At 37.2% G+C, this 20,299-nt stretch overlaps 1 protein-coding gene across 1 annotated transcript in view; it reads left to right on the top strand.

Annotated features, from left to right (window-relative positions):
- Nucleotides 1–20,299, top strand: part of LOC106874077 (disintegrin and metalloproteinase domain-containing protein 12) — a 346,803-nt gene that overhangs the window by 72,952 nt on the left and 253,552 nt on the right. The window contains exon 2 of the mRNA XM_014921671.3: nucleotides 5,559–5,680. Within this exon, the coding sequence (XP_014777157.2) occupies nucleotides 5,559–5,680 (122 nt within the window). The remainder of the gene's footprint in view (nucleotides 1–5,558; nucleotides 5,681–20,299) is intronic.

Below are 20,299 nucleotides of genomic sequence, written 5' to 3'. Positions count from 1 at the left end.
AATGTAGATAAATTAACTTTCTACTTCATTTTTTTATATTTGTGCCATCATTTATTTTTAGTTTTCTTAGCAAATTTTTTGGGGGGATGATATTAGATTACTCTGATGTACATTAATAATTTAAGTCTATGGCAGTGGAGTTAGAAGAGATACTTCGTTATTGTTTTTCAGTGAAAGAGTGAGAACACCTAGAGCTTTCACAAGCACTTTTTCTATTGAGTGAGGTCAGTGAGGCTGATATTCAGCTTGGATTTCTGTGGGTAAATGCTTATTGCAAAAATATGGACAAGGAATGAATTTCAGAGGGGTACAATTCTAGTGGGAAAAAAAAAAAAAATGGATGAAAGGCAAAGCATTTAAAGAAGGCTTTGGGGGAGGGATTAATAATGTGTGAAAAGATGAGAAGTAGGCACTTCAGGTGAACTTATTCAAAGGCAAACTATAACCTTTGGCATTCGTTTCCTCTGAAACTGACAGCATTTTTCATTTCCTTTATTCTTTCATGTTTATATTTTCATATTTATATTTCTATATAAATATATATATATATATATATATATATATATATATATATATATATATATATATGAATAATGGCTCAGTTTTTGTAATCTGAGTGAACTGGAAGTGGATTATCACATGACATAACTGTGTAGGAAACAAATAAACTGAACTACGAAGAATCTGCTGTTTGATTTCAACATTATACTGCGTTTGGAATAAATAGAATGACAATAAAAATTTACAAGGTTATAAATGAGATTGACATTAATGAATGAACTGTAATATACTTTGAGCATTAACTATAGAATGTTCACTTCAGTCTTCATTGATTCATAAACTAATTCACCTTCTATTTGGCATTTGGGTTTCTAGTTTACATATGTTCATGTAAGTATGTGTGTGTGTGTGTGTGTGTGTTCCTACTTATATACAAAGCCCAACTAAGAGAATATTCATTCTAATACCATTTTATGTGTCAGTTGTTGTCTTCATTTGCACAGAGTACTTAAATCACATGACCTCATTATCTAGGCATCTAGGCAAACACTCCTCTGAATAAATAAATAAGTAAGTAAACAAATGATTGAGCTAGGTTTTTGTTATGTCTAATGTACTTTGTTTGGCAAATTTGGTCCTATCCCAGATATTCTTGTCATTTGTTTCTAACAATTTAACTTTTGTTAAATAATTGAATTTATGAGATTGAGGAAAACAGGAAATTTAAAAAGAAAAAATATATGAAGTGAGCATTGTTATAAACACTAGATTTGAGGAATTGGGAAATTGTAAAGCAGTGTTTTGTTCCAGATATCTTGTGCTGTTTCAGAGAATGACATCATAGAGTGGTTTCCTGTTGGTTCTAAATGAAAACAAAAACTTGGTCATGGACCTACCAAGAATTTATAATGGGAATAAGAAATGACTGATGGAAGAGAAAAGAACTATTACAGAATGGGAAAAGTTGTTGCCAATATTGCACTTCACCCTATCTAATTCAGACTTCTATATTACTAAGTTCAAACTTTGCTCTAGTTGATGTAACCTTGCTCATTCAGTGTACTCCAGCTATCAAGAGCTGCTGCCATCTTGAAATTGCAAGATTTGGATCTAATAGTCTGTGAGGCTCCACTCGGCAGTAGATGAAACTTAGTTTCAACTGAGTAAACTGCAGTAATTTGAGATGAAGTGCCTTGTCCAAGGACATAGTGCATGTTCAATCTAGGATTCAAATACATAATTTCACAATCATGAATCCAACAGCCTAATCATCACTTCAGTGATGTATGTATGTATGTATGTATGTATGTATGTATGTGTGTATGTATGCATGCATGCATGCATGCATATTTTATCTCCTATTTTATCTCCTATTTTATCTCCTATTTTATCTCCTATTATCTCCTATTTTATCTCCTATTTTATCTCCTATTATCTCCTATTATTGCTTCAGTCATTGGACTGCAGCTATGCTAGGACACCACCTAGAAGGCTTTCAGTTAAATCAATCAACCCCAGTATATATTTTTTAAACCTGGTACTTATTCTGTCAGTCTTTTATGCTGAACTGGATGGTTACAGGGATGTAAGCAAACCAATACTGGTTGTCAATCAGTGTTGGGGTACAAACAGAAATTTACATACAAATATATATATATATAAATACACACACACACACACACACACAATGGGCTTCTTTTCTACCAAATCCATTCACAAGGGTTCAGTTAGCCCTTGGCTACAGTAGAAGACATTTTCCCATGGTGCCACAGTGTGGGTGAGAAATCCATAAAATCAGCTTCACTATACCAGTGATATAGCAAAGCTAATTCAGTTGACTTTATGTCCTCACCAACTCTCCAACAAAACTGGGCTTTGTCATAAGTCATAGAACAAAAATGAGATTCTTCCCCCATAAAAATAAATTAAAAAAATATGAGAGTTTTTCATTAGTTTGAGTTAATCAAAAGCAAGCTATATATAAAAATTGCATGAATTATTTTAAAAAGCAGATGGTGTGCAGGTTTTAGGGTTAGAAATTACTCTTTGTTCTGAAAAATCAGTTATGTGTCATGAGTCAGAGGGAAACTGAGTTAGTGGTAGCCCAGAGATTTTAAGAATATCTTTCAATGAAATTGTGTTTTTGTTATTTGTGGGAGGGTGAGGAAAGAAACCTGATAAATTTCTGTGTTGCTTTTCTTTTTTATGTTAACCAATAACGAAGTTCTGAGTTGGTATTGATTATATAATCAAAATATCTGGTTTTTAATAAAAAAATTATGCTGTCAGTATAATTTCAAGAATACATAAACAAAAGCAAAGTAAATATATATCATTATATATATGCAAGAGCTAACACAGTCAGCATTTCTCTCTGAATATTTAGCTGATAAAACTCTGGATTTATGTGTTAGTCTATCACAAAAATCTTCACTGAAAAGCTGGTACTTATTAACTAAATAGGTAAATGAAGGAAAATAAAATTGTCTTTGACCAGAAACATAACAAACCACTTACAGTAGGATATAAATCTCTTAATCTGACCATTTTAATTCTAACTAATTCTAACTTTGTTTCTGTTACTTTTTTTCTTAATACATTTTAATAATGATGATGAACTGGTATAACTCATTCCTTGTCATTAACCATCTGTCACACTATTTTCACTATGCACACTTATCTACACATTCACATTTTCTGCTTCTCTGTTGTATTCTGTCATATTCCCCATATCATATTCACATCTCTATCTCTGTTTGTCTCTCTCCTCCTTCTTCCATCCCTCCCTCTCCAGATGAGCAAGTCATGTATTCACTGCTTCAGCAAGACACCTGCCCCTGTCACTCTATTCTAGTTTCTTATCTCTCAGTTCTATACCCAACTCAGTTGAGGGGGTCTTGTCTTGCAGGTACTTGGTGACTTCACCAGTGCTGATGCTATATTAAAAAATACTATCAATACACTCCGTAAAGGGCATCCAGCTGTAGAAACCATGCCAAACTTAGTGCAGATGTGAACAAAACATTTGTGCGAGGTCGTTGCCAGTGCCGCTGGACTGACTCCTGTGCAGGTGACACATAAAAAACACCATTTGAGCATGGCCGTTGCCAGTACCGCCAGACTGGCCCTCATGCCGGTGGCACGTAAAAGCACCCACTACACTCTCGGAGTGGTTGGCATTAGGAAGGGCATCCAGCTGTAGAAACTCTGCCAGATGAGATTGGAGCCTGGTGCAGCCATCTGGTTCGCCAGTACTCAGTCAAATTGTCCAGCCCATGCTAGCATGGAAAGCGGATATTAAATGATAATGATGATGATGTATGTATGTATTGGAATGTATTGCAAGAAACAGCTAGGTTTCTTTCTCTAACATCTTACATAGTTCAACCTATACAGGGTTGGCCAAAAGTCCCCTGACAGTAAATCAAAACCATTTAATTCCAAGATTTATTTATGTTTAACAACTGAATGAATTTAATAAAAGCATCTAAATATGAAACATCATGAAAAATGTTCATCATGAAAATGTTCAAACTGAAATCCTTCTTGAGCAACACAGTTCTCCTTTTGAGTCAATGCAGAATTACAGATAGTATTTATGGAATATTGATTTGTCGGGTGACTTTTGGCCAACTCTGTATAAGTTCATGTGTGAAAAACAAAATAGAAATTTTGAAAGAAGTTTCTATAGAATATTGAATGGGATCCACTAAAATAAAATAGTAATCAAAGGGGTCTGTAGATAAAAAAAAAATGGTCGAGAACCCTACAAAAGCAAAGTGAGATTTGAACTAAGAATGTACAGGGAAACTGATAACAACAAGAAAGGTATATAGAAGATGCACATAGCTTAATATTTCTAGGGGTTATAATATTCTTATTTTCCTAAAGGCATTAGTGAGGTTATGAGAAAGGAATGGTTCCATCAGGGAATTGCAACTCTAGATTACAAGCTCTGTTAGTGAACAGAGAATATAATTCTGATTACCATTCTGTCCAAAAATATTGATACTTCATTTTCATACAGCTTGTTCTTTTAACTAGTGCACGTACTGCTATTCAAATTATTCCTCTTATATGTTATTACAATTTAATCTCTTGTTGATTGCACTATTATTACTATTGGAGAAAATGTCTTGCAGAATTTCTCCTTGTTCTCTGTGTATTGAGTTCAGTTCACGCTAAGGTCGTCTTTGTTTTTCTTTCTTCCTAGTCAACTACTGGAGTTCATTTAGTTGACTTAGATGTTTTCCCCAACCCATCGTATTTTGAGCCTTGCACCTATATCAAAAATTGTTGTTTAGCACCAGGTGGACTCCAAATGAGTAGACTAGTAATTAAAGGTGTTCCATTCATGACTGCTGCTTATTTTCATATATAGTATATATAGGATGTTTCTTTATCTTTTTAAGGTGATATGGAATGGGTGAAGAGAAATTTGGGTGCCGTTTCTAGCAAATCAAGAGACTACATAAATGTTTGATCATTAACACATTCTAGGTTTTTTTTCCTGCTGTTTTCGTGGATTCCCATGCCTCTTTTGCCATCCAGATCCATTATTTGAATTGAGAGCTTAAATCATAGTGAATCTTTCAGTAGCTGATTACACTACCAAGGATTCCACTCCTATGGATGTGTTTCAGCTATTCTCTTGATAGAGCTTGGTGACCCTGAATGTTGATCTTCCTCTGCTCAGCATCAATGTAAGAATCACCATTGGCTCAATTGAGCTCTTCTGCTACCTCTTCACAATTTGCTATGACTTCACCAGATCCCTGTCAGTGTGGCCAAATGGTTGCTATGCCTTCAAAAGGGCAGCCTATGACGATGCAAGGCACGGTTGTCATTCCATGAGGTATTTTCAAATACCTGTATACATTCGTCTTTGGTATCTAATTAATACATTATCTTTGGTACATTCCTATATCTAAGTCATTTACATGTTTTATTATTTAAGTTTAAATTCTTACACATTCCTTTGAAATTAATTTTCTTTTTGTTTCATCCACAATGCTTTAAATGTTATTTATCTATTTGATTTCTTTTTTTTTTTTAAGGTATAGTCACTAGCAACAAATACCACAGAGTAGACACTGTCAAACATCATAATCATTCCTATGAAATTGTTCAGCCACAAATTTACCACAAAGGACATTTAATTAAAAATACTTTTAATGAGGTAAGTTGATTATTATAAATTTATCTCTTTATTTTTTAACATGCATTCATTTTCTTTCAAATACCATTTGTTTTATCTGCTATTTGACATTTAAGTATGACATATCAATGTGGAGGCACAATGGCCCAGTGGTTAGGGCAGCGGACTCGCGGTCATAGGATCACGGTTTCGATCCCCAGACCGGGTGTTGTGAGTGTTTATTGAGCGAAAACACCTAAAGCTCCACGAGGCTCCGGCAGGGGATGGTGGCGAACCCTGCTGTACTCTTCCACCACAACTTTCTCTCACTCTTACTTCCTGTTTCTGTTGTGCCTGTAATTCAAAGGGTCAGCCTTGTCACACTGTCACGATGAATATCCCCAAGAACTACGTTAAGGGTACACGTGTTTGTGGAGTGCTCAGCCACTTGCATGTTAATTTCACGAGCTGGCTGATCTGTTGATCGGATCAACTGGAACCCTCGACGTCGTAAGCGATGGAGTGCCAACATGACATATCAACTAACTCGTTAGACTCTCCTTAATCTGTTATCCATCAAGGAGTTATTAGCACAATAAATTTCCATGAAAAGGCTAGCCATCTAAGGCAAGGTTTTGATGGAGGATTGGATATTTATTAGGGTTCTGTGTTGTTCCCATATAAAATCAAGTCACCATATTAGCTTTTCAATCTGTTGTTGCTTGTGTTGACTGCCATTTCTAGCATTGAAAATCATCAGTAGTTGTTAGGGGTGTATGTATGCCAATGTTGCTTAACAATGTTGCTTAACAAAAAACTTTGTATAGTAATTTCACAACACTAAGCAAACATTTGAACTTTGATTTATTGCACTGCACTAGTATGAAAAGATGTTCATGCATTACATTTAACATATAAAAGCAGTAAGATGAAAATTGCATAAAACAACATGCAAGGAAAAATGTCTGTTCAAAGTATAATGCTAGGGTGGTTTCAACATGATGCATATATACAGTTGTGGTATCGTGTCTGTCTTGCGATTGCATATAGCCATTAGAGTGACTGGCAAAGGAATGTGTGTTGGTAACATGCTCAAGAACACACAGGAATGGTGAGAGTGGAGAACATCATGCCTGCTTTGATATCTGCAACACTCTGCAAATTTGGCACCTTTTATGACTGTATTTATAGGCTGTGCTTATGGAAAGTTCAAGATGAGCTAAAGAACTATCACATGAACAACAGCCACTGATTGGACAGAAACTTGGTTGCACACATGATCAAACTACAGTTGAATTATGATTTGAAATTCATATGTGGCAAACATAAGTTCTGATCCTGCTAAACATCTTTAGAGAAAGGTGCAGATAATATTTTTGTTACCTTCCACAAATTCATGCTAGCAAATAAAACATTACAGTATGTATGTTACAGTAGTACCAATAGTTACTGTTATTGAACAAGCCCCCAGGTCAGCCCCAATTGAGCAAGCCTACTGTCAAAGGGGTTCTATCCATGACCATCTTATGACATTGACTAATGTATCTGTGATGGAAAAGAGGATTCAACTGCTATTTCTAGTATATCAAGCAAGTACTTAGAACACACCATGGGCAGCCTGTGGCCCACAGAACTTTCTCAGTTGTATGCCTTCTGAAAAATTACCTTGAAATTTTTTTAGTAGTGTGGCCTGCCTAAATATGAGGTATGTCTCATGTGGCCCACTTCTCGCAAAAGGCCTTTTTTCCCCTTCTTTTTGTTTTTATTTTGTTGTAAATTTGGATGTTTGCATAGGACATGCCGAAACAGCTAATACCTATTCCAACGATAATAGCCATATATGTTTTTAATTGTTGAATCCATGTGTGATATGTTGTTAGTTATTGGTCGTCAAATATTTTGTGCCAAAAAGGTTATAAGGAGTGAATAAAATTTGTTTGTGTAAAGTTTGAAAAGCCAGAATAGTTAGTGTAAGCTAGTGTTGTTGTCATTTGTGGTCATATGAAGTGTGGCTGATAATAATAAAACATAATATTCTTATTTGAGAGAGCAGAAACAGTGGTAAGAAACAGAGAAATAACTGCAAAAAGTTTTGCTGAAGTAGAGTAAACTTAACAATAGAATAAATAGAATAGATAATGAGATGGAAGATACAGTATGACAAAGGGCCAGTATTTGAAAATAAGTTTCAGTAGTGATAATAGTTTTGCTTGCAGCTGAGCCTTGAATAAGCATATAGACAATCTATGGATTTTATTCATTCATATGTTTTTGTTTTTTTTTGTTTTTGTTTTAAATAAAGTGATTTGGACATTTGGTTACATTTTCGTGGGTTCTTTGTTGACTCTTAATAATTTATAGTAAGTGGGCAAGGATGGATAATGCTTATTTATCAGGCTATTGACATTTCACAGAATTGTCTCTAAAATTAAGAAGTGAATATATCTGTCTGTCTTGTCATTGTTTTAATGTCCACTTTCTCATGCTCACATGGGGTGGACGGAATTTGTTGAGGCAGATTTTCTATGGCCTCATGCCCTTCCATTCATTAACCCTCACCTGTTTCTAAGTAAGATAATATCCCACATGACTGGACACTGCTTGCATGATGGTGATACTCATTTATGACTATCGTGCGATGTCAAAGTAAAGAGGCACTAACACACATGTATGTGTAAATATATATAAATATATATTTATAAACACATGCATATGTATGTATGTGCCTTACTTGTTGGTACATCATCACAGATTTCACAGGAGTTAGGTATATAACTTTGCAGCCAGAACACTAGTTGATTTCAAAGACCTGAAACCAAGGGTCACTCTTGCAATAGCATTTGTGATGGAAAATTCCACTAAAACTTCTTTCTGTACCAGTTAATCATCACTTGTAATATGTGTGTATAAACTGTGAATAAGATCATAGGCATACATTCAATAAGCATAGAATCAACTTTGTTGTCTAAACAAGACTTGTGATTTCACCAGGAGCTCTATTTCCTGTAGAATAATGCACACTAACTTCAATTGAATGTTTACTGACATCACAGACACCTCATTGTCATTGTAACATTACAAAGACAGGATTTCCTATTTGAGAAATAGGAAATTTTAAACATTTCTAACACTTGAATGTTACAAACTTACCTAAAAGTCTGCACCCATCAGAGATAATATATATATATATATATATATATTATATGCTAAGCAATAAATCCTGTTGTCTCTACCAGTCTGCTACTTGGGTATTGATATAACCCAGTCATTTGGTGATTCAGTGACCCTGTATAAATTTCTGTTGCATAATATAATTTTTACCTACACCTGTAGGTATATATAAGTGTACAAGGTTGGTATGTTTGTAGACAATTCAGTTGCAATGTATAAACATCAAAAATAATATCCATTTCTTTGCAGAGCATAGTTTCAATCTACAGACCAGGATTATGAGCCCAGCACATTTCCACTGAGTCATTCTACTCAACAAGTGACTAAGCAAATATATAATGCATTAGGTCTTCTATTGTCTGTTCTGAGTTAATTTACTTCTATTACATCATCCATCATGTTATTTATTTATTTATTTCTCTGCATTGAACAATGCCATTAGACAATACATGTTGCATGTTAATTTACATACTAAAAGGTAACATTTCACTCTACTGATACTCTGTTAGTCACATTTGACAAACTACATGCATAGATCTATGCATTGCAAAATTTTTCTGGGCATCTCTTCATTTAGTATTCTCCAGGGCCAGCCTTAGGAGGTGTAGGGCCCAATTGGGTAATGATGAATTTCCAAGGGTTCAACTTACCGCACCCGCCTCTGATTTCCATGGAAAAAATCATTTGTAGCATATTAGGAAATGAGATTAGTTGATAGCACAAGAAAAAAAATTTTAAATGAGGCAAAAACATTATTTCCCACTAAAATCGAGTTCAGTGTTAAACTATAAATTTACCGAAAATTTTCACCATCACGAAGCAAAACTACGCTTTCTAAAAATATTCTGGCAAAAATTGGAAAGAAATTTAACAAGTTCCCAAAGAAACTTTTATCTGTTGCATGATGTTACGCTAAAAAAGATATACATAAAAAACAAATTAGTAATTAGAATTTTTTGGAAGCTGGTCACATACTTATATTTTTTCTATAACCTCTGTTGTAGAAAACACAGTCCCGTCTGTGTGGCAAGAAGACTGTTTCTTAGCTATATGGTTCTGGGCTTAGCACTACTGTGTGACACCAAATGTATCCTACTATGTCCTCATGTGTGTGTGTGGCTGTGTGTTTGTGCTTGTCCAAAAACCTGAATGAGTGTCATTGCAAAGAGATTTTCTCTTTTGAACACGAAATTTTATCTCACCTCCCCATCTCTCTCTCACTACATATACACATGCGCGCGCATATATGTATGTATACAATTCACCACACACTAAAAAATGCATATGCGTACAATCATACACATACAAGCATAAACATACATATGCATATATTCACACAAATACAAAGTCCTCAAACAAACCAAACCACTATGAAAAATAATTGAACTTTTAACCTTTGTTTAACCATGTCTCTTTGACAGAAATTCCTGTGGCCAAAATACTGAGCAATGAATTCTTTTACACACACATTTAGCTTTTTGCTTCTATCATTTTTGTTTTATTTTTGCTTTCTTTAATACATACACACAAACACACACATATATATACACACGTACATGCATAACCATATGCACACATATATACATACAATTCACCATACACTGAAACAACCACATAGGTACTCTCTCACACGCAAATATTTACCCAAACATGCCCATAAACACTTCCAGACATTCATATACATGCATACATACAACTGACCTTTACACTAAAAACATAAACAAGGCTGACCCAAGCAATTTTGGATGAATGGGTTTATCTTTTGATATCTTGTGTTGCTAAAGTGCAGAAAGTATGTTTTTTTTTTTAAAGGGGCATTCGCAGTATAGGATGTGGCCTCCTTGAGTGTGTGGGGCCCTATTGTGAGCAATTGGCCCATTCAGCTTAAGGCCAGCCCTGGTATTCTCAAATGAGCCAGAAGCTAATCAGTTCTATGTTTTTCCTTTGTTATATAGTCAGCAAACTTGCTAGTATAAATATTGTTGAGAAATAAAATACAAAATGTGATAGATTAGTTCACAATCATTATCACTCCCCAAAACTGGCTCAACAAAAGGCTATATTTCCTTACTTGTTCTTCTACTTGTACTTCAACCTCTGTTTCACAATTTCTAACAATAGGGACTCTAACTACAAACTAATTTGTTGTACTCATTTCTCCTTGTCACTGGTATGATGATGAACAGCCTTAAAACCTCATTGCTAAAACAGTGTCTACCTGGAATTTTTACTCTTCCTCTATTTACAACTATTCAGTAGTAAAATTAATACTAGCATACTAAATGTTGTGAGCTGAAAAATTTTGATTAATTAAAGTCATTCCCATGGTGAGAAAAAAACCAAAAACCATTAACTTGATTATGTAGTCAATAAATGCAATGGAGATAACCCTGAAATTTAAATTAAAAGTAATTGAAAAACAGAATGTACATTTGCAGTGAGGAATGGGTCTAGTCATAAAGTAGTGCTGTTAAATATATTCTTATCATGTTTACTATATTAGACTATTTAGAATGTATATGCTTGTGATGGTGTCAACAAAAGTTAAATCTGTTGATAGTATATGTTGTTCAAGAGAAGAGAGAATGTAGTGTTGATGCTTTATTTCCTCATGTTTCAGTGTTTGCTTCATTGCTGTTGATTTACATTAAGCTGTTAAGATCTTTACACTCAGTGGTGTGCTAGCATGAGCATGAGTTTGCATGCAAAGAAATAAGAAAGTAGTGTAAAGTGGTAATATTAGTGTAGAAGTACATGTAGTTGAAGGGTGGTGGTGAGTGAGTACATCGTTAATAAGCTTCCTATTAGTTTCTTAATTTCTGTTGTGATTTACACAAAGATTTTAATTTCTGTTCTATAGAAAACTGATAGCTTAAAGAAGAAGATACATAACTGTGTGTCATCTTTGTTACAAGAAGTAGCGTAGGTGAAACGGAATCAACATTGTAGGTGCAGGTGTGGCTGTGTGGTAAAAAGCTTGCTTCCCAGCCACATGGTTCTGAGTTTGGTCCCACTGCGTGGCACCTTAGGCAAGTGTCTTCCACTATAGCCTCAAGCTGACCAAGCCCTGTGAGTAGATTTGGTAGATGAAAACTGAAAGAAGTTTGTTATATATATATATATATATATATATATATATATATATATACTCGCTGACGTACTACGACGAAATACCCAAGATGCAGATAAGATAGAGATTTTTATTTATTTACGGCCTCAAACATCTCAATACCTTGCGCTTTCTTGTTTCTCTCCATGAAATTCAATTGAATTCAGTTGTTGTCTTAAATTCATGCTTATTCATTTTCTAAGCTTCCTAAATTCATGCTACGTTATATTCTAATCACCCAGAATTCATTGCTCTTTTAAAAAATTACGATTTATGCATTGTTGTCTCTCAAATATTTAAAATCTACAATTAAGAGCCCTCTCTACTCGCTGGCGGTACCTACCCACCACCACTACCCATTTTCCTTTATTCAAAAATTCTTATCGCTCCTTAAAATTATGGCTTTTAAGTGTTGATTTCTCAGCCCAAGAATTACAGCGTGATGTGCTGCTTGACTGGTCCCCCCTCTCCCTCTCTCTCTCTCTCTCTCTCTTTATACATATATATGATGATGATGATGATGATCTTTTCTCCCGCCATGCCTCTGTCTACCCCTCCATCCCCCTTCGTAGTTTTTTTCCTTTAAGGTCTTCAGGTTCTGGCTATATATAAATGAGAAACCCATTCTAAATTATCTCGCTGACGTACTACGACGAAATACCCAAGATGCAGATAAGATAGAGATTTTTATTTATTTACGGCCTCAAACATCTCAATACCTTGCGCTTTCTTGTTTCTCTCCATGAAATTCAATTGAATTCAGTTGTTGTCTTAAATTCATGCTTATTCATTTTCTAAGCTTCCTAAATTCATGCTACGTTATATTCTAATCACCCAGAATTCATTGCTCTTTTAAAAAATTACGATTTATGCATTGTTGTCTCTCAAATATTTAAAATCTACAATTAAGAGCCCTCTCTACTCGCTGGCGGTCTCTCAAATATTTAAAATCTACAATTAAGAGCCCTCTCTACTCGCTGGCGGTCTCTCAAATATTTAAAATCTACAATTAAGAGCCCTCTCTACTCGCTGGCGGTCTCTCAAATATTTAAAATCTACAATTAAGAGCCCTCTCTACTCGCTGGCGGTAACCCGCCCTCCCACCCCCTCCACCGGAAGTTCATTCGTCTGTCATCCCTCTGTCATCCCACCCCCTCCACCGGAAGTTTCATTCCTCTGTCATCCCACCCCCTCCACCGGAAGTTCATTCCTCTGCCATCCCACCCCCTCCACCGGAAGTTCATTCATCTGTCATCCCACCCCCTCCACCGGAAGTTCATTCCTCTGCCATCCCACCCCCTCCACCGGAAGTTCATTCCTCTGTCATCCCACCCCTCCACCGGAAGTTCATTCCTCTGTCATCCCACCCCCTCCACCGGAAGTTCATTCCTCTGTCATCCCACCCCCTCCACCGGAAGTTCATTCCTCTGTCATCCCGCCCCCTCCACCGGAAGTTCATCCCTTTGTCATCCTGTCAACCTCGGCTGTCTCCCGGAACCCATCTAGTGGCCTTGGCCATCCTCTCCCCTACCTTTGGGTAGCGCATTAAGGTTGAGAAATGTTTGCAGGTTGTAGGTAATGTTTTGCTTATGAATTCTTCCAATTGCAAGTTTTCTTTTCAGGTACACGACACTGCTTTTCCTCTTCCCAGGCTACAGGCCCACACCCCCAACACCCATACTGTTAGGATTGGCACTCTCAACGTCGGCACGCTGAAAGGTAGATCTGGTGAAATTGTTGAGATGCTTGAACGGAGATGCGTAGATATGTGCTGCATCCAGGAAGTAAGATGGAGAGGAGGTTCTGCAAGGTTCCTCACAGGCAAAGAACACAGGTACAAGATTTTCTGGGCAGGGAACACTGACGGGGTCGGGGGCGTAGGAATACTTCTAGCGGAGAAATGGGTGGATAAGGTAATCGAGGTCGTTAGAGTAAGTGACAGAGTACTTAAGATCAGACTAGTGCTTCATCATAGATTAGCTACTGTCATCTCAGCCTATGCACCTCAACCTGGGCTACCAGATGGTCTGAAAGACCAATTCTATGACACCCTCTTGCAAACTACCTCGTCGACGAGTGACAGGGACCTTCTCTTTGTGGCTGGAGACTTCAACGGTCATGTCGGACGTCGTGCTGGGGGCTTCCATGGCATACATGGAGGCTATGGCTTCGGTTCCCGCAACGAGGAGGGAACCAGACTGCTGGAGTTCTGTGATGCAACCAATCTTATGGTCTGCAATACCAACTTCAGGAAACCTGCCAGTCACCTAGTCACCTACCGCTCCGGCAGACACTCTAGCCAAATCGACTACATCCTCGCCAGAAATAGGGAAAGAGGGCGGCTTATAAATGCCAAAACCTACCCTGGCGAAGAATGTACCCCACAACATAGATTAGTAGTTAGCGACTTTGGGATCAAGGCAAAATGGGTGCCCAGAATTAGACAGGCTTGGAGAAGAAGGGTGTGGAAGCTTAAAGACCCTGCAAACGGACAGAGACTTAGAGACAAGTTACTTGAAGCATTTAACGAAATAGAAGGGGATATAGCATCATACAACGTGGAAGACAATTGGAGATTTCTGCGGGACAACCTGTTGAAAGCCACCGACCAGATTTGTGGGTGGTGTAAGGTCCCCTCCCAACCCAGAGTAACGTGGTGGTGGAACAAGGAGGTAGACAGGGCTATTAGACAAAAGAAACAAGCTTGGAAGGACTGGAAGAACGGTGGTAGCAGGGAATTGTACCAATGTGCCAGAAGGGAGGCTAGGCGACAGGTTTATTTAGCCAGAGGGGAAGCAGATAAGGAAAGATTTGCCAATGTTCTGCGCCGTGAGGACCAAAGACTCGAGGTATTTCGGGTTGCAAGACAGTGTAGGAGAGAGAATAGTGATGTTGTAGGAGAGAAATGTGTTCGCATGGATGATGGTACGCTTGCATTAAATGAGGATGCAAAGAAAGAGGTCTGGAGATGCCACTACGATAGATTGCTTAATAAAGAGAATGAATGGGAGAAAGAGAGCCTGCCTTATGTCGACCCAATAGAGGGACCAGCTATCCGAGTTGATAGTACCAGGGTAGATAAAGCAATTAAGAGTATGAAGACCGGGAAAGCCCCCGGCCCATCAGGAATCACTGCAGAGATGCTCAAAATATCTGGCAGTGTTGGCTATAGCCTAGTCACCCGTATTACGAACCAGGTGATACACGAAGGAGTCATACCCTATGACTGGTGTAGCAGCATCATAGTCAACTGCTACAAAGGTAAAGGGGACGCTTTAGATACAAATAATTACAGAGGCATCAAGCTGTTAGATCAGGTTATGAAAGTTACAGAGAGGGTCATAGCCCAACTAATTAGGGAGCGAATCAATTTAGATGAGATGCAGTTTGGGTTCGTGCCAGGTAAAAGCACTACTGATGCCTTATTTCTAGTGAGACAGTTGCAAGAGAAATACCTAGCCAAGGATAAACCTCTGTACCTGGCTTTCGTTGACATGGAGAAAGCCTTTGACAGGGTCCCCCGATCCCTTATCTGGTGGTCAATGAGGAAACTTGGGATAGAAGAATGGCTAGTGAGAGCTGTGCGAGCCATGTACAGAGATGCGGCCAGTAAGGTGAGGGTTGGAAATGAGTACAGCAATGAATTCCGGGTAGAGGTAGGGGTCCACCAAGGTTCCGTCCTCAGCCCCCTATTATTTACCATAGTCCTCCAGGCAATCACAGAGGAGTTCAAGACAGGTTGCCCCTGGGAGCTCCTCTATGCTGATGACCTTGCCCTAATTGCGGAGTCACTATCAGAACTAGAGGAGAAGTTTCAGGTGTGGAAGCAAGGTCTAGAACTGAAGGGCCTTAGAGTCAACCTAGCTAAAACCAAAATCCTAATAAGTAGGAAGGTAGATAAAACACAAACCCCTTCAGGTAGATGGCCCTGCTCAGTATGTAGAAAAGGAGTAGGTAGTAACTCTATAAGATGTACCCGGTGCAAGCTATGGACACATAAGAGGTGCAGCAACATCAAAGGCAGGTTAACTAGCAAGTTAGTTTTTGTTTGTGGCAGATGTTCAGGTGCAATAAAGACTGCAAACAAACAGGAAACAACTTCTATCTCATTCCAGGGTGAAAAACTAGAGGTAGTCGATAGCTTCCGCTATCTGGGCGACCAAGTTAGTAGTGGGGGTGGGTGCGCTGAAAGTGTAGCTGCTAGAATAAGAATAGCCTGGGCAAAGTTTAGAGAGCTCTTACCCCTGCTGGCGACAAAGGGACTCTCACTCAGAGTAAAAGGCAGACTGTATGACGCATGCGTACGAACAACCATGCTACATGGCAGTGAAACATGGGCTGTAACTGCTGAGGACATACGTAAGCTCGCAAGGAATGAAGCCAGTATGCTCCGTTGGATGTGTAATGTCAATGTGAATACCCGTCAGAGTGTAAGTATCTTGAGAGAAAAGCTGAACATTAGAAGCATCAGTTGTGGCGTGCAAGAGAGACGATTGCGCTGGTATGGACATGTGGTGAGAATGGAGGAGGATAGCTGCGTGAAAAAGTGCCACACCCTAACAGTTGAGGGAACCCGTGGAAGAGGTAGGCCCAGGAAGACCTGGGCTGAGGTGGTGAGGCAAGACCTTCGTACATTGGGCCTCACCGAGGCGATGACTACGGACCGAGACCTTTGGAAATGGGCTGTGCGTGAGAAGACCCGGCAAGCCAAGTAAGATCGTTGCCAGTGCCCCTGGACTGGTTCTTGTGCGGGTGGCACATGAGATGCACCATTTTGAGCGTGGCCGTTGCCAGTACCGCCTGACTGGCTCCTGTAGGATTTTCGAGCGAGATCGTTGCCAGTGCCCCTGGACTGGCTTGTGCGGGTGGCACATAAAAGACACCATTTCGAGCGTGGCCGTTTTCGTGCGGGTGACACGTAAAAGCACCCACTACACTCTCTGAGTGGTTGGCGTTAGGAAGGGCATCCAGCTGTAGAAACTCTGCCAAATCAGACTGGAGCCTGGTGTTGCCATCCGGTTTCACCAGTCCTCAGTCAAATCGTCCAACCCATGCTAGCATGGAAAGCGGACGTTAAACGATGATGATGATGATGATGATATACATATATATATATAAGACACAGCTTTGTGTGTGTCTTTCTGTCTGTGTTTGTCCCTCGCCACCACTGAGCTGATATCATGTTTATGTCCCCGTAACTTAGCAGTTTGGCAAGAGAGACTGATAAAGTACCAGGTTTAAGAAAATAAGTACTAGGGTTGATTCATTCAACTAAAAATTCTTCCAGGTGGTGCTCCATCATGGCCATAGTCTGATGACCAAAACAAGTAAAAGATAGAAAAAAGATTTGCATTAAGAAGTAATATCTGTAATGTCTGTATTTTGTATAGTTGCTTACAAGATTAATTCATCTCAATATCTCATTAGATATTACAGATGCATGTTTTTTAATGAGGTTAAATCCATAAATTTGAATCAAAGTATTTAACTCAGTGTTTATTGTCTGACCCAATATTTGTAGTCTGGTGCAGAATTTCACCTGCAGGAATAGAGAGAAATTGATTAAGATTTTCTTTCTCTTTCATTCTCTCTCCTTTCATTCTCCTCTCTCATACAAACATACACACAATAATGAATTTTAAAAGTAACTTATGACAGTTCAATTAAAAATATTCAATACAGCTTTTAGATTTAAATATAGTTGCATGTTTGTCATTGTCAATGTCATCATTATCATCCTCACCAAATATATGGAGACACACATAAAATACATTTACACTGTTGTTTGTTATAAAACATCATTATCTTTAAATATTAAATTATCCAACAACAATACCAGCATTAGAAAGCTAAAGAGAATTATATTTTAATTAGAAATCACAATAATTCACTGACAGGTTACGAACTTCTGATTTTTGTGTTTTGCATGCTAACATCTGATACTTTAGTCTAGAGATATAAATTATAACTAATTCATTTTCATTTGTCTTTGTCTGTTTTACAATATTATGAATCATTGAGGCATTGTTTTACAGTTGATACCCTTCCTGTCATTAACCCTTGTGTTTTTTTTTCCTAGTAAGGGATCTATTATGTCACAAGTCTTCAAAGACTCAAAGCCAGTGAATAATTTGTTGACAGGAGAAATAGTAACATCAACACTTGCAACTCGTGGGTTTTTAGAGAAGTACAAATGTTAGCATATACATGTGTGCATGCACACACACACACACACACACACACACACACACACACACACACACACACACACACATGATTTTGAGTTTCCCTCTATCAAATCCACTCAGAACACTTTAAGTGTCTTAAAGTTGCAAGTGTTGATGTTACTATTTCTCCTGTCAACAAATCATTCACTGGCTTTGAGTCTTTGAAGACATGTGACATAATAGATCCCTTACTTGGAAAAAAAAGAACAAGGGTTAATGACAGGAAGGGTATCAACTGTAAAACAATGTCTCAGTAACTCATAATAATATTGTAAAACAGACAAAGACAAATGAAAATGAATTAGTTATAATTTATATCTATAGACTAAAGTATCAGATGTTAGCATGCAAAACACAAAAATCAGAAGTTAATAACCTGTCAGTGAATTATTGTGATTTCTAATTAAAATATAATTCTATTTAGCTTTTTGGTATTGTTGTTGGATAATTTAATATTTAACGATAACGATGTTTTGTAACAAATGACAGTGTAAATGTATTTATGTGTGTCTCCATGGTGTCGCAAAGTGGAGCTGAACTGAAAACCATGTTGCTGGGGAATAAACTTTTTTTAACCAGATACCCATGCAAGTCATAGACTAACTAAATCAATGTTTATAATTTACTTGCAAAACCTTTCTCTTTTAATGTTTATTCAGTTCTTGTAATTTTCTTTATTGACTTCAGTTGAATGAACTTTCCATAGAAAAAAAAAAAAAAACAGCAAACACACACACCAAAAGAAACAAAAAATGCATTCTATTATTGAGTATGATAAAAATAAAATTAAGCAAAGGTGAGCTTGCAGCAAGCTGAGTCCATAACTCCATCTTTATAACTATTTGAAGCCATTGCACTTCACTTATCCCATTAATGGTTCTTAGAAACAGTATCAAATGACTGTTGCACTATGCCTTGTTTTTAAGCTGAAGCCTTGTGACAGTGTAATAAATCAGAATTATCAATGTGAAACTCTTAACAACAAAGAAAACTGCTCCAGTTTGAACTTACTTTAATAATTCGATGTTATTTATTAATCGAATGTCTCTTAATTTATGCTTTAATGATGCAGGCATGCAAAGTGGTCTTTGATACTGGAAAGAGCAGATTATGAAAGTATTATAGTATGATTATAAACAAAAACTTGTAAATAGAACAGAAAATATCTTAAGGTGACACAACGGAAGAGGCCAGCCATAAAAGTCAAAACAGAATATGTATTCATATATATATATATATATATATATATATATATATATATATATATATATAAATAGAGGCAAACAGGAAGATAAAAGGTGGTAAATACACTAAGGGTTTTGAGTTTCAACATAGAGCTGTTAAGAAATTCCAACTTGAAATTTGATAGAAGCTGCTTATCTTTAATATATATATAGTAGCATATCAATATAAAACACAGTTGCATAGTTTGTTGCTTTTTTAAGAATGCTTACTTTTTTTTTTAATATAATCAGAAAATTATTTCTGGTTTCTGTGACCCATGCAGGTTATGAAAATAGCTGTGTATATTGTATAAGTGCATAAGCACTTATTCAGTATATTAAATGTGTGTGTGTGTGTGTGTGTGTGGTGTGTGCGTGTGTGTGTGTGTGTGTGTGTGTGTGTGTGCGTTGTTAGGTCAGACATTTTTGAAACTTTAGCTGTAAGTTGGTATAAACTCCTATTTCTAAAGTCAATATCCATGCTCATATCTAAGTAAGAATTAAAAGATCTTTTCACTGGTCCTTATTATGTCTATGACTGGATCTAATAAACTTCTATCCATATTCACTTCTAATTCAACTGTTGTTGTTGTTGTTGTTGTTACTGGTCTTGTTAAGTCGTTAGCATGTCGGGCAAAATGTGTAGCAGTATTTTCCTGTCTTAACATTCTGAGTTCAAATTCTGCTGCAGTCAGCTTTCCCTTTCATCTGTTCTGATGAAAGAAGTACCAGTTGAACACTGGGATAGATGTAATTGACTAGACTCCTCCCTAAAAATTTCAGCACTTATACCCCATAGGAGAAAGGATTATTTATTTATTTATTTATTTTGCTGATTATTTATTTATTTATTTTGCTGTTTTCATAAAAAAAAAAAGAAAAGAAAATCCATCTGTATGAATCCAAGATGTTTAACTCTTTGGAGACTGGT

Source organism: Octopus bimaculoides, chromosome 14 (assembly GCF_046866305.1).
Source record: "Octopus bimaculoides isolate indiv1 chromosome 14, ASM4686630v1, whole genome shotgun sequence".
NCBI classification, from domain to species: domain Eukaryota; kingdom Metazoa; phylum Mollusca; class Cephalopoda; order Octopoda; family Octopodidae; genus Octopus; species Octopus bimaculoides.
Note: the sequence above shows the minus strand (reverse complement) of the source record. Positions and strands in the feature narration are given on the sequence as shown.